General features: G+C 36.7%; 1 protein-coding gene across 3 annotated transcripts in view; it reads right to left on the bottom strand.

The window, feature by feature from the left end:
- Mrtfa (myocardin related transcription factor A) overlaps positions 1-16,311 on the bottom strand; it is a 136,765-nt gene that overhangs the window by 95,539 nt on the left and 24,915 nt on the right. The window contains exons 1-2 of one of the 3 annotated variants that reach the window (XM_048803103.1): positions 14,275-14,295; positions 9,308-9,569 (exon numbers count right to left, since the gene is read on the bottom strand). Coding sequence is in view for 2 of the 3 variants with exons in the window: in XM_048803099.1 (XP_048659056.1) it covers positions 9,308-9,569 (262 nt within the window). In the remaining variant the exon portion in view is untranslated. Of the gene's footprint in view, positions 1-1,074; positions 2,171-9,307; positions 9,570-14,274; positions 14,296-16,311 lie in introns of those variants that run through there. The other 2 variants (XM_048803099.1, XM_048803101.1) reach the window with 2 other exon arrangements.

Raw genomic sequence — 16,311 nt, 5'->3', positions numbered from 1 at the left:
AGCATATATGAACAGAAAACTTCAATAAGTGACTCATAATGGCTGTATATGTAAACCAGAAAGAACAAAATGATGGCAGTATCCTTCCTGTCTGCTCCTTCCCGGTCCATAAGACTTAACTTGACAGTATCTGATCCTGTCTTTGACTGATGCCTATCTGGGTCTGAAAACATACTACTTAAGTGATCCCCAAGGAGAACAGGGAAATCAATTCTGCCAGAACCAAGGAGTCTTCTTCTCCTTTAAGTGAGGCCAGTGGATGAGAAAGAGGTCCCCAAATGCCACTTGTACAAATCTTTTAGCTCTGAAACAGGAAAACACTACAGATTATATTTTAGTAGAATTCTAAAAATAAAGAGAACATTCCCTATTTTTAGATATCTGACTTACAAGCCTAAAAACACTAAAAGTAAGAAAACATTAAAAACTAACTGGAATTTTTAAGTGTTTTAAGAGACACTTGATTTGGAAAACTATTTTTAGAGATAGAATTTCAAAAATCTTGCATTCTTTCTGTTGACTGCCTCTTTTTTTAAACTTCCCCATCTTCAAATTCTGTTCCCAACCCTATGTTTTATCAACAGCATGTCCAGAGATGCTATATAAAAATATAAATATAAAAGTTATCACACAAAAGAAAAAGAACAGTTAAGGAAAAATTTAAAAGGTGCTTTCACAAACATATAGAGTATAAATTAGTCATTAAAGACTGTAATGCCAAAAAAGACAGTAATGTATAAAACAACAAAAGCAATTTAATTATCTTTCATTAAAAGCAGTGTCACCAGCAAAAATAAAATGATTAAAGAAGACAAATAGTTTTTCTTTTCTCAAATAGATCTCCCCATTAAAGAGTCTAAAGATCAGTAAGCATGTAATTCAAAGCTATGTTTGAATAACTAGAATTTGCAATTAGAGAAAAGATAGGGTTGTTTTAGCAATAAAAACCTGAAAATGTGTGCATTTTCTGGATCATTTATGTTTTATCTTTCTCCAATCCTAGTACAAATATGCCCAGCTTTTTTTTTTAAGAAGCCCGTGGCAAATGAGGTTTTCAGGAAATAAGGAAATTACCTGACTGTACAGCCATCATCAACATCTCAGGTTCCAGCAGAGTCATTCCGGAGTCTCCTCAGAAACAGCAGCCCACAAATATAATGAAGAAAATCGAAGTCATACAAAAAGGATGTTGTCTTCAGAAGCTATGGAAGGCTTTCACAAATTCAATCTCATGCCGGTGCTCAAACCAAACTGTGAGAACTTATTCCTTCTCGGGCAGTTAACAATTTACCACCCTCCAGGCAAGTCAAGATGGCACAGAGTTGAGTTACTGCTGACTGAGACCAACACGCTCCCCTAAAGACAAGTGTGGTTAAGAGCAGTGAGTGAGCTCCTCCCCTTCCATTTGTCTCTAGTGGGAGGGGAAAGACACAGAAAGACTTTCAGAAAACTGCTTTCACTCTCTCTTTTTAATATGAGGAGGTGGGTTTGTTTCAGAACCTTGCTATATGGGACTCAGGAGTTAATGCAGTTTAAAGCCACAGATTAATAGAACCCAAACAATTCAATTTCATGAAAGAAATGGTGACATACTGATCCATTAATGGGAGGTGGGGAGAGGAATTAGACACATATTAAACATATACAAATAAATATGTAAACTAAGTACATTTTCTGGAAGAGAATCCTAACAGTCTTTTCATCTGTGATATTTATAGATAACAGGCTAAGGAAGTTGAATATTTAACTACAGAAGCTCAACTATTTCTCCACCTCCACTCCAATTAAAATATCTGTTTCAAAAAGTCATCAGAATACATTCCGGAGCTGTAATCTGTTGCTCAGATCTGCCAGTCCTCTAAAAGAGCCCCTTACTTGCAACCATGTGAGACATGCTATCTGTGGACAGACAGCTTACTGATGTTGACTTTCTTAAAATACTTAATGTTCATGTTGGATACAGAGCAAATAGAAAGGCAGCTTCAATGTATGAGAATTTCCCTTCCCTGATAATGAAACTTCAGTCCTTCTTCCACTATCACAGAGCAGTTCTTCTGAATAAAAACAAACATGGGTATTTTATTGTCCAATGAAAACAAAAACCAAAATCCTTTTAAACTACATGTATACAATTTTTTATTGTCCCAAAATTAAAAGCTCATTCATGCCCTTTGTGGTACTTTTTATTATCATAGTATTTCTTTTTTTTTTTTTAAAGAATTTTTTTAATATTTATTTTTCAATTCTCGGCGGACACAACATCTTTGTTGGTATGTGGTGCTGAGGATCGAACCCGGGCCGCACGCATGCCAGGCGAGCACGCTACCTGAGCCACATCCCCAGCCCTATCATAGTATTTCATTATAAATAATTGTATTAAGATGCCTTTTGGCAAATTTGAGGGACTTTTAAATAGCTGAAAGCTAGAAATCCATGTTTGGTCTGTTTGTCTAGAATTTCTCAATCTTTATGGTGAAGTAGCAGCCCATATCTTGAAAGCCTACTGCTGTAACTTCAATACAGCAAATACTTTAAAGCTTACATAGTCAAACAAATGATAAATGAAAGCATTAGGAGACCTTAAAAGAGAACAGTCTCTAAGTGAGTAAGAGCAATATTCTTAGAAAAGAGAAAGCAACGCAGAGTTGGGGTGGAGAAGATTCTGTGGAAGAGAAAAACTTCCTTTCTTTCTCCAAGAACATGATGTTTAAAAGAAGAGCTCTATATAGAACTGTGGGAATGACTCAACTGGCAACAGAGCGGCAGCCAGTGTGGGCTGCATGCTGCTCTGAGAGGCAGCAGCATTCTCACTGGTCCCTTCTGGCACCCAAGCTCTCTGACTATCTTATGAAAAATGGGTAAATTTCAACTCGGACTACAAGAGAGTCTGGTCAGAGGTTAGCAACTGAAGAAGAAGCATCCCTAAAAGGTTGGGTCATTCCTGTCTCCCTCTGTGGGCTGTACAATTTGCTGTGTGAGTTTTTTTCAAAGACACAAGTTCTCACAGTTTTATCCTTACAGAAAAATAAAGACAAATTATAAGATTTCTGCACAGAAAATGGTAGGAAGGGCATAGGGTTGCTTTCCTCCTGCCAAAACTCTTCTCTTTGGGGAGAAGAGTACTTGCAATGCTCCAAGTGTCAATATCCAGCCCTATAGGAAATACTGACAGTTGTGGAATGGTAGAATGGTAGAAATAATAATGGTAGAATGGTAGAAATAATAAAACAGCACATTTAAGTTGATTTCACTTCGCCACAGCAAGTCCACACCTATATGCACTTCAGGACAAAGGATCTAAAGAAAACCTATTTTTAAAATGGAAATCTAAAAAAGCAATCTTAAAAGAAGAGGAAATAAGAAGCAACAGATATTTGCCTCATTGCTCAGAATTTGCATTTACACTTACAAGCATTGGCAAAGCAACAGAATCATTGTGAAAACAGGCTTTAAAACAGGGTTCACGGGGCTAGAGCTGTGGGTCAGTGGTAGAGTGCTTACCTAGCATGTGTGAGGCACTGGATTTGATTCTCAGCACTACATACAAATACAAGAATAAAATAAAGGTCCATTAATAACTAAAATGTATATAATTTTTTTTTTAAATGGGGTTCACAATTGTGAAGTCTGAATCTCTATGGTTCAAAACAGCTTCGGTTCCACTATTTTTGGTGCAAACTAGTCACATTTCCAACAAACAGAACTAAACTTTAATAAGGTCTCTGTATAAATGAACACGATTTTCAAACTAACAGCACGAAGGGAATGAAGGATAATGATCTTAATTTCCAATAAAATAAGAGTTTTGCATCTAATCATAACTCTCTAGCTAATCAACACAACTTTAAGATGATCTACAGTCTCTATTAGGAACATAATATAGTAGCTTATCAGTAGAGTTTTTAAATGTAGCAGTTTTTAACTGGCTATAAAGAAATGCTTTTAACAAGGCTGTTAATCATAGCAATAATATAGCTTTGTGTTTAGCTTTTGCACCCTCACCCCATAGCAGCCCAAAGGCCTTTGATGTTCATAATCAAGAGGAACCAGCCAAGTTTGTGTAATAGTTGATCTTCCCACTGGATTTAATACTCTCCTTAAAACTTCCCATTTTCTATTTATCATGAAAAATTATTTTAGCATTACAATATTGATATTCTTCCTTTAAAGAAAAATGCCATGAAACATATGAACTGACAGGCCACAAAACTTCAGTTAATTTTTTTTCACTTTTTAACATGCTAAATACACATTTAAGTTAAAAATTCTGTTTAATGGCCATTTATAAATTTAAGCACTATCACTGGTCAGTTTTGTATTACAAAATAACAGTATGTTATCTGCAGTGTAAGTATAGCACATTGTCAAATTCTTTTCCTTAAGGTGCATAGTAAATGTACAGATAGTCACAGGATACTGTTTTATAATGTATTACATTTCTAATCTATTATTCCTAACCTGTTATACATGTTTGCTGAGAGAAAAGAAGTAAATTTTTCTAATTATCTGTAAAATTATGCTAACTTCTACAAATAGGTATTCTAAATAAAATTTTTTAAAAAGAAAAAAAAAACAACTTCCCATTTCCTAAGTTTTCTTGAAAATCCCAGTTTTCTACCTCACTAACATTTCCGCCAGAGTCCCAGATGGCTCCTCTTTCTCTCTCTGCCCCTCTCAGGGCCACCACTTACATTTTTGTGTGTGTGGTACTAGGGATCCAATCCAGGGCACTTAACCACTGAGCTACATCCCCAGTACTTTTTATTTATTATTTTGAGACAAGGTCTCACTAAACTGCTGCGGCTGGCCTCAAACTTGAGGCATCTTTGGGTGCATGGCACTCACCTATAATCCCAGACTCAGAAGGTTGAGGCAGGAGGATCATGAGTTCAAAGCCAGACTCAGCAATTTAGCAAGGCCCTAAGCTCAGGGAGACCCTGTCTCTAAATAAAATACAAAAAAGGGTTGGGGATGTGGCTCAGTAGTTAAGTGCCCCTGGGTTCAACCCCTAGTAAAACAACAACAACAAAAACTTGAGGCATCTTTATTTTGTTATCTAAAAGATCCACACGTCACCTGCCTTCTGGAAGCCTAAGACCCTGTGGCTCCAGAGTTAGCCCAAATACCCTTGAAGAGCACCCCAAAGAAATAAGCTTGATCACTATGCCATCATCAAGCTCCCCCAATCACTGAGCTGGCCATGCAGATGGTAGAAGCAAACACACTTATGTTCACTGTGGATGTCAAGGCCAACAAGCACCAGATTAAAAGATCTGTAAAGAAGCTAGCTCCATGAAACTGATGTAGCCAAGGTCAGCACCCTGATCAGGCCTGACAGAGAGAGAGCAGCATATGTTAAACGGCTCCTGATTATGATACTTTGGATGTTGCCAACAAAACTGGGATCATCTAAACAGAATACAGCTGGCTAATTTGAAACATGTAATGTTTTTACCTCTAAAAAATCTAATTATCATACTGAAATTACAAAGGTTCCAACCAGTTAAGACTTTACCCCAGATACCTGGTGTTAAGCAAAGTGAAACATCCAAAAGATAACATGACCCAGCACAGGGAAGTCGCTCCAGGTCCTGGGCAGCTTCCCTAACCTGTGTAGCTTACTACTACTGAGAAACCTAGTTGAGAGCTGCAAACTTGGGAGAATCACACACTACCATAGGTATGTTATTATTTGACCTTAGGATAGAAGGCTATATTTTCAGCTCACTTTACAAGGTATAGTAAATGTTGAGGGCTGCAATAACCATAAATATGAACAGCTGTCTCATTCATACTGTACGCCTGCAATACTGTCACTATGCACAATGTCAACACCAGTGGAGCAGCACAAAGACAAGGATGACTCAGACTAACAAGACCTCCTGACCTCAAGACCCCTAGAGTGAAATCTAGGATAAAAAATCCTTAATCAACAATTTTAAAAAAGGAAAAAGAGAAATGATAAATTATCATACAAACCAAACCATGAGCTAAACAAATGTAAAAGAAACAGCAATTGATTCTAACAAGAAACTTGGATTGCTTCTTACAGGAAGAATGATATGAGCTAGCTGTTAAAAAAATAAAGGCATCAGAGTTTATCCAGTTCTTTTAAATTTTCTATTAACCATAAAATAAAATCAAAGGAACCAGTCTTGACTTGATCCAGCCTCTTATCCAGAGTACTGAGCATGAGGAACATGTAAGAAACTCTTGTACAAATTCCTGGCAAGTGGTTCCTGGTCTGTAACTAGCATATCTGTGGAAGAACCTTTAAAATAATAAGAAACTGAACTGTGTGGTAAAATATGAAATATCCAGTGGCCACAAACATTTGGGGAAAGGTTCCTCCTCTCTAGTAACTAAACAAATACAAATTGAAATGGGGGAAAAAAAAAAAAAAAAAAAAAGCATGAGAAAATCCAGCAACACAAAGCTGGCCTTCTGACACAGTAACAATTAGCTCTACAACAGCATCCTATAGTAGACCCACTTCAGACAGAGTCTGCTCTCAAATTTGTTACACTTCCTAACACTCTCTGTAATGTAATAAATGCCTTCTTTTCTTACTTCCACTGCTTGCCTGGCCTCTTTGAATATTTGAGTTTGTACCTCTTGCAATAAATATTAATTTAAAAAAATAGAAACTGGTCTTAGCATTTAAACAAGAATTGAAATGAAAACATTATGCCTGTCACATCAGCAAGTTTTTGTTTGTTTGTTCTGTTGTTATTTATAAGTTAGAATATCAAAGCTAATTAATGAACCAGGCATTCATACAAGGCTGACAGAAGTATAAACTGGTAGGCAACTTGAGATATCACTGTATTTTTCAAGAGCCTCAATTCTTTTTTTTTTTTTAATATTATTTAGTTGTAGTTGGACTCAATCTCTCTCTCTCTCTCTCTCTCTCTCTCTCTCTCTCTCTCTTGCTGAGGATTGAATCCAGGGCCTCACCATGCTATGCGAGCGCTCTACTGCTGAGCAACAACCCAGTCCCCACAGCCTCAATTCTTAATAAGATCTACAAAGGACTGTGTGGCCTAGCCCCTAACTACTCATTTCACATCACTGTCTCCATAGACATCCTGGAATTTTTTTAGTTTTTTCCTGCCAATTTCCCCCGTAACCTTTGCTTGTCCCCCAGCCTCTCATATGCTATTTATTCCTTCTTTCTCTTTGGCAAACAACTGCTTGTGCTTTGGCCCTCAACTTAAATCTTTATCCTCTAAGAGGTCTGTCTTGACCAACGCTTTACTACATCAGAACCTTCACACAAATCTCTGTTGTTCTGTTATTACAGAATTACTGTGCTTTTTTTTTTTAATTTTTTTTTTTTAGTTGTTGATGGTGGACCTTTATAATATTTATTTTATATGCGGTGCTGAGAATTGAACCCAGTGCCTTACACATGTTGGCAAGTGCTCTACCACCGAGCCACAACCCAAGCCCCTTATTGTGCTTTTTAAAAATTGTGCTTTGTATTATTGTGCTTTTTTTTAAAGCAATTACCAAAGTCTGTAACTATGAATTGGCTTATATAACCCTTTTTTCAATCTTTTTCTGTCACAGAACAATAAATTCTAAGACAAAATTCTCTAGATGAGAATTCTTGCTCATTACTAGTATTAATACATAGTATTCAATACTTATACTAATACTTAGTATTCAACTGAAATCCCTAGTCACTGAATAAATTTTCAACATAAAAATGGTCAAAACCTTGAAGTCAGTGTCTCTACTTCTTAAGAAATAGCCTAAAATGTAGAAAAGGCTTTAAAAGATATTCATCCAAACATTAATGTGTAACAAATAGAAAATCGTGCAGGGCATGTTTGATGTGTTCAAGAAACAGCAAGAAAGTCAGTGTAGCTAGAACAGAATAGGGTAAGCTAGAAAAAAGTGATAAGAAATGAGGTCAGAAAAGATACCAGGCCATGTCATCACAAGTAAGATTTCATCACAAGCCTCATGGGAAGGCACTGCAGGATTTTGGGAGGAGTTTAACAATGATTTTGGTCTTCCCAAGCTCATTCATTTGGCTGAGTAAAGAATTCCAATTAAAATAGACCATAATGAAATGTTCGTGACTCTGACTTAGCAAAGACTTCTCAAAAACACTGAGACCTGAACAGAATCCTTAAGGACAAATAGAGACAGCAAAGAGTGTTAGGAGAGAAAGGACATCCCAAATAGAGGGCATTGCATGTAAAAAAAAGAAAAAAAAAAAAAAAGCCATAGGGATTTTGAAAAGGTTTGGCAGGTCTATGCCCTGGCATCAAAAAGAAAACAGTTTCTTAAAAATACCATTTATAACATCTACCAAAAATAAGAAACTCAGCAATAAACTAATAATATATACACGGCCTTTATAGAGAAATGTATAAAACTGCATAAAATATTAAAGAAAATTCACTTAATCAGAGATAAAATAAATTAATGAGCAAGAAGACCTATATATTTAAAAAAGCCGATTTTCCCCATTTATCTATAAATAATATATTTCAAATAAAAATCCCAACAGATATACCAAAAGAACATGAACAAGAATTTCACAGCAGCAAGATTCATAATAGTCCTTAAGTAAAACAGCTTAATATTGGGCACTGTAGCAGTTGACTGTAATTCCAGCAACTCAGAAGGCTGAGGCAAAAGGATCACAAGTTCCTAAGTTTGAGTTCAGCCTCAGCAACTTGGCAAGATATTGTCTCAAAAAATTAAAAAGGGCTAGGAAAGCAGCTCAGGGGTAAATCTGAGTTAATCCCTAGTACCACCCCTCAATACCCCCACACATATACACAGAAAAACAAAAGAGCAACAGTAAAATGGACAAATAAATTGAATTGCTTATATAACAACAAAAATTAATTATAGCCACAAACAAATCAACATAGATGAATTTCAAAAATATATCGAAGAAATCACCAACAAAATACATGTAGTATGATTCCATTCACATAAAGTTTAAAAGCAGAGACTTGTTTACTATTTAATCTTTAATCTTAATTGGGAAACTTCAATGATACATAAGTGTTCAATAAGTATTTGCTGAATTAATTAACTCATGGGAAGAACAGGGTGGGGAAAGCAGAGAAGCGGGAAGATAAATCAAAAGCAATTAAAGCAACACAGGCAGAAAATGCAGGGCTTATCATGATCACCTAAACTTACCACTATTTCTTTATTTTATAAGAAATATTAAGATTCTTAAAAACCTTCAAGAGACATGAAGTAAAGAATCTGTAGCATTAGAAACATACAGATCCTGGTTCAAATCAGGCGATGCAATAATTCCATATGATCTCACCATTTTTCCGCTCACTAAGTGGAGGTAAATTGGGATTCCTGCCAGGGTGAAGGCCCAGGGTCAGCTCAGGCTGCAGGGAGAGCTCCTGCAATTCATTGGCAACCGCTTCACTCTGGGGGCTGGGGGCCGCAGACAGGGACACCAGCACAGGTTCATCATCATTTTCGCCAGCCCCTCCTCCGTCCAGGCCATTCACAGCAATGACGGAAGGGGGCAGGCACACCACACTGGAGAAATCCACTTTGGCTTTCGTGATGGCAACCTAGAAATGGAGAAAAAAAAAGTTTAGGTGGTACCATAAAGAAATCACATCACTGAGTATATGCTGAATACTAACATTATAAATTACATAAGCGGAAAACCACCATTATTCTTAACAGCTTTTTGTAAAGCAAGCTAACGCTGTTATTAAATATGCTCACAGAATGCGTGCATTTCAAGTTTCACACTGTCCTCCCTACTAGTTCACTTGGGAGGACAACACACAAATGAACTAAAAACACTGTACAAACATATAATGAGCTAAAAGGAAACACTGGTCAGGAGAAATAACTGTGAGATAAATGTTACTGAGCTAGGGTTGTGGCTCAGCAGTAGAGAGCTTGTCTTGCACATGTGAGACCCTGGGTTCGATCCTCAGCACCACATAAAAAGAAATAAGTGAAATAAAGGTATTGTGTCCAACTACAACTAAAAAAATTAACATTAAAAAAAATAAATAAGGGGCTGGGATTGTGGCTCAGTGGTAGAGTGCTCGCCTACCATGCATGAGGCACTGGGTTCGATCCTCAGCACCACATAAACGTAAAATAAAAATATTGTGTCCACCTAAAGCTAAAAAATAAATATTAAAAATAAATGTTACCTTCCAACTACTAAGGGAGAGTATCTTGAGAAATAGCATTTAGAGAGTAGCTCCATAGTATTAAAATATCATATTGGACCAACATATCTGAGGGAGGAAAATTCTTAAAGAAAACAGTTTCCTGGGCTGGGGATGTGGCTCAGTGGTACAGTGCTCGCCTAGCATGCTTGAGGCACTGAGTTCGATCCTCAGCACCACATAAATGTAAAATAAAGATATTGTATCCACTTAAAACTAAAAAATAAATATAAAAAAAAAGAAAAAGAAAACAGTTTCCAAATCATTCAATTCCATAAAGAAATACCAATACATGGGCTAGGGTTGTGGCTCAGTGATAGAGTGCTTGTCTAGAACACGGGAGGCACTGAGTTCAAACCTCAGCACCACATAAAAACGAAATAAAGATATTGTGCCGACCTACAACTAAAAAATAAATACTAAAAAAAAAGAAAAAAGAAATACCAATACAAAGATATCTCTTTGATGATGGACATTAGTTCAAATAGTTTAACTTAAATGAATATTCAACCATAGTACCCAAAACTAGGATGTTAAAAACAAAATACCTAGAAACATGAAAAGAACAAAATATTTAAAATGACAAAGAGCCAGGTGTGGTTGCACAAACCTATAATCCTGGCACTAGGAGGCTAAGGTGGGAGAATCACTTGAGCCCATGAGCTTGAACCAGCCTAAGCAAGAGAGTAAAACCCCACCTCAGAAAAATAAAATGTAGAAATAAAATTTTTAAAAAGACAAAGATATAAATAACATGAAAATATTTTCAACAACATGAGAATTAATAATTAATTAAAATATACAAATTCAAGCCAGTGCTGGAGAGGCTGAGTCAAGAGAATCATAAGTTCAAAGCCAACCTCAGCAACTCAGCAAGACCCTGTCTCAAAATAAAACATGAAAAAGCTGGGGATATAGCTCAGTGGTTAAGCACCCCTGGATTCAATCACCAGGTACTCTCCTGAAAAAAATATAATATAAATTGAGAATAATTTTTACAAAGCATTTCAAATGTGGAAATATATATATTCTAAAGTTGTGTTTAAGACCTAAGAAAAAACTAAGACATAAATAGGTATAGTCATATAAAAATAGTACACAGAGCAAAGTATATCAAAACACAGAACAAGGGTTATGTCTGATTGAAATATAAAAGTTTCTTTCTTCGGCGGGAGGGGTGGGGGCTGGGGTTGTGGCTCAGTGGTAGAGTGCTTGCCTAGCATGTGTGAGGCACTGGGTTTGATTCTCAGCATAAAATTTTTTAAAGTTTTTTCTTTCTTCTTTCTAAATTTATTTTTTTATATTTAATTTTTAGTTTTAGGTGGACACATATGTTTCTTTTTTAAGTTTTTTTTAGATGTTGATGGATCTTTATTTTATTCATTTTATTTTTAAATGTGGTGCTGAGAATCGAACCCAGGGCCTCACACATGCTAGGCAAGTGCTCTGCCACTGACCACAACTCCAGCCCCAACAATATCTTTATTTTATATTTATTTGGTGCTGAGGATCAAACCCAATGCCTCATGCATGCTAGGTGAGCACTTACCACTGAGCCAAACAAAACTCCAGCCCCCAAATTAATTTTTAAGTCAACAAATTGAATTGTATGTATTTATCATGTACACATTATACTTTCATGCATATACACATTATGGAATAGTTATTTACTTTCTTATAGATTCCAAATTCTCACTAAAACTGTTGCTTTTGTGATTTAAAAAAAAAAAAAAAAAAAAGCTATATAGTTCTTGATCTAGAAATGGAAATGCCCTGGGAGTTCCTTACAGACTGTAGCAAAGACTTTAAAAAACAACAAAATAGGGCTGGGTTTATGGTTCAGTGGCAGAGCACTTGCCTCGCACATGTGAGGCACTGGGTTCTATCCTCAGCACCACATAAAAATAAACAAAATAAAGACATTGTGTCCATCTATAACTAAAAAATTTAAAAAAAAATACCACCTAGCCATAAAATTTTTAAAAACCAGTGAAAACTAAAAGACCATTAAAATCTATCTTCATGTAAGGCAACAGTGTCCCCAAAACTGACTGCAGTTCTGGCTGATCTATTTCATAAATATAAATTAATTGGAAAAGGTCCAGATGAGAGTAATGAAGTTGGGAGGTGAAATTATAAATAAAGTTAATAAGAAGGAATTTCTACTCAAAAAAAAAAAAAGAAAAAACTGGGGCTGGGATTGGGGCTCAGCGGTAGAGCGCTCGCCTCCCACATGCAAGACCCTGGGTTCGATCCTCAGCACCACATACAAAAATAAACAAGTGAAATAAAGGTGTTGTGTCCAACTACAACTTAAAAAAAAAAAAAAAACTGGAAGAAAATTTGGGAAATAGCATTTAGTGAGTAGCTGCATAGTATTAAAGTATCATATTTACAAGTTACAAGTTCAACGGAAAAATATTAGGGAATAAATATTCAAAGAGGTAGTATGAAAAAACACTGGGAAAAGGGTTTCTTTAAGGGTGTGAACAGTTTTAGGAATTTGAAGCAAATGTCTACTAAGAAAATCCAGAATCTAACCTTCAAGGAATTATTTTCCATCTTGACTATGATTTATCTTTATTTAAATAATATCTCTGGGTGTATTAGAAAGAAAATTACATAAGAGTAATTTATTTGGCTCAGTATTCTCTTTGCCTTTGATTCTGAAAGAGCATGTTTGCTTTCTTTAACAACAGCCATTGCAGACTAAAAATGTCAATTTTATTTATTTAGTTAGCTAGTTGTAGATAGACACTATATCTTTGTTTTATTTATTTATTTTTTATGTGGTGCTAAGGATCGAACCCAGTGCCTCACACATGCATGGCAAGCATTCAACCACTGAGCTACAATCCCAGCCCCTAAAAATGTCAATTTTATGACATTTGTGGACCCCTTGCAACCTGACCTCCTTAGGACAGCAGTCCTCAATACCTTTCCCACCTTATCTATCTCATCTCTCTATATATACAGACATTTAATATACTATTCTCTCTACATTTGAGTATGTTTGATAACATTCTTATAATATTTTATTCAAAATAATATTATTCCATAGAACAAAGACTTAGTAAAGCATAAAGTAAAGGTGCCTTAACCTTGACTTTAAGAAACAGGCCAGAAGTATAAACATTGACAAAAGAAAAGAGAATACTTCAGCATAAAATGTACACACTGATTTATTTCTCTAGCAAACAAACTGCTCTCTACTCATTTTCAAATGAGTAAAAGGAGAAAAATCCCAGTAGACTGTGACAATCTATAGAACAAGCTCCAAAATGTTGAGGGCTAGCCCTAGAGGATTAAGCCCTTGTATCAATTCCTTCCTTACTGTAAAATTAACACCATGTTTTAGTATTGTAGGTTCATAATTCTACTAAATCCAAAACAAAACTTTGTTTTTCATCAAAGGATCACTAACTCTAATTGCTGGGCTGCTGATTCACATATGATCAGTATCAGCCAGGGGAAAAAAAAAAAAAACATGGGGGCAGGGTCATCTCCCACAACCCATCTGTTCCCTCTCTTGCTGGCCTGATTCGCTTCATCTTTCCTCCATACCACCCAACCCCCTTTGGGGGCTGCATGCCTTCTGCCAGCACAGAGCAACATATGTAACCAGAAGCAACAGCACAAAATGTTGTTAGGGAAATGGAAGAGCTCAGGCACACAGCTGATAACTCTAAAATACAAGTCCTAGACTAGCAGGATCCTTTATTATGGCCCATGACAGGACTGGTTTCATGCAACCAAATGGCAGGGCTCTTCTGAAACTGGAACAGTTTTTCTGAATATAAGTTTTTCTGTATAAAAAATTGTTTTAATCAACTGGGCCCAGTGGCACACACCTATAATCTCAGCGGCACAAGAGACTGAGGCAGGAGGATCACAAGTTCAAAGCCAGCCTCAGCAATGGCAAGGCAAAAGGTAACTCAGTGAGATCTTGTCTCTAAACAAAATACAAAACAGGGCTGGGGATGTGGCTGGGGATGTGCCCCTGAATTCAAACCCCAGTACCAAAAAATAATAATAATAAATTGTTTTGGGGCTGGGGATGTGGCTCAAGCAGTAGCGCGCTCACCTGGCATGCGTGCGGCCCAGGTTCAATCCTCAGCACCACATATAAACAAAGATGTTGTGTCTGCCAAAAAACTAAAAAATAAATATTAAAATTCTCTCTCTCTCTCTCTTTAAAAAAAAAATAATAATAAATTGTTTTAATCAATTAATGACCTTTATTCTAACTAGGCAGATGTTTCCTTTTATTTTGATTTATTTTCAATATAGTATGTAACTCATGAAAACTCTTGGTGTCTAAGCAGTTTTTTGGTTTTTTGTTTGTTTGTTTTGTGTGTGTGTGTGTGTGTGTGTGTGTGTAATTGACATGAAAGAGCTGGATAAGTGTTTCCTGAGAGCCTACCACATATATACTAGGTAAGGTCCCACATATCATAGAAGATAAAGATGACAAAGGAAATAAGTTTTTTATTTCCAGTTTTTATAGGTATAGATGATGCAACACTGAATATGGAAAACAAGTTTGTTTGTTTTGTTTTGGACTGGGGATTGAACCCAGGCAGGGGCGCTCTACCACTGAGCCACATTCCCAGCCCTGTTTGTATTTTATGTTAGAGACAGGGTCTCACTGAGATGAGCAATTGGCTTTGAACTCTTAAACCTCCAGCCTCAGCCTCCGGAGCTGCTGGGATTACAGATGTGCCCCAGTGTGGCCAAATGGAAAACAAGTCTTGATTAACTAACTGCTCTTAACCTCTGTCACTACCACCCCCACCATCTTCAGATGTCTTTAAAACTATTTTTCAGTACTTCTAAAAATGGCAAAGAAAAAGTCTTCCTGATTCCTGTTCATGTTGGAGATCATCTAAAAACAAGGAGTATATCAAATAGAAAAATAAATAATCTACCTCAAAATCATGGAATTTTTGTGCTCGGTGCTCGGTGGTAGAGCACTTGCCTCAAACATGTGAGGCAATGGGTTTGATCCTTAGCACCACAAAAATAAATAAACAGATAGATAGATAGATAGATAAATAGAAGTTATTGTGTCCATCTACAACTAAAAATTAAAAAAAAAAATGGAAGAGTGATGTGGCAGACAAAAGATTGCTACAAATTCTAACACCTCCCCCTCCCACTGACAGGTGGGATCTATTCTTCTCCCCTTGAATCTGAGCTGGCCTCCACATTTACCAATAGGGTATAATGAAAAGAGATGTTTTGTCAGTTCTTAGTCTAGAATTTAAGAGGATTGACAGTTAATACCTTGGATTCTTGGCACGCTCTGCCCCCACATAAGAAGTTCCACTACCCTAAAAGAAAGACCTTTAGAAGAGGTCTCACGATACAGAGGAAGAAAAGGGGTACAGCTGATAATAGACTTTCAGATATCCCCACAGGTGTCAGGTACATGAGCAAAGCCACACAAGCACAGTCATCTGCTGAATGCCAAAAAATGGGCATCACATCACATAGGCCCAGGTTAGCAATGTAAGGAACAGAAGAATTTCCAAACTAAGCCCTGCCCAGATTTCTCAACAGCAATACTGTAAATGCTTCGTATGATCCTAAGAACTTAGCAAGACCCTGTCTAAAAATTAAAACATTAAAAAGGCTGAGGATGTGGCTCAGTGGTAAAATATCCCTGTGTTCAATCCCTGGTACCAAAAAAAAGAAGGAAGGAAAAAAAAAAAAGAGAGAAAGACTGATGACCTACAATTACTTACACAGCCTATGAACTATCAATCAAATGTGAGGGCATTCCGGGTAATAAAAAATTTTACTCCCAAGTAACTTTTTCAGAAAGTTTTCCAGATGTGTTCCACCAAAACCAGGGAATGAACAAAGATAAAAAGACAAGAGGATCCAAGCATCAGGAACTCCAACCCAGGAGAAAAAGAAGCAAGGCAAAACTCAAAGGCAGGCCAAGAAAGTCACAAGCACAGACCAGAGCAGAAACAAAGGAACTCTAGGAGGAAAATCTCAAAGAGTGCTATGGTTGGTTAATCCACCTTTCAGTGATGGTGGTGGCGGCTCTGGGAACTGATTACACCTAGCATACTTCACCATTGAGCCACATGCCCAGGGCTGTCTCTTATAC

The sequence above is a fragment of the Marmota marmota genome, unplaced genomic scaffold (genome assembly GCF_001458135.2).
Source record: "Marmota marmota marmota unplaced genomic scaffold, marMar, whole genome shotgun sequence".
Lineage (NCBI taxonomy): Eukaryota > Metazoa > Chordata > Mammalia > Rodentia > Sciuridae > Marmota > Marmota marmota.
Note: the sequence above shows the minus strand (reverse complement) of the source record. Positions and strands in the feature narration are given on the sequence as shown.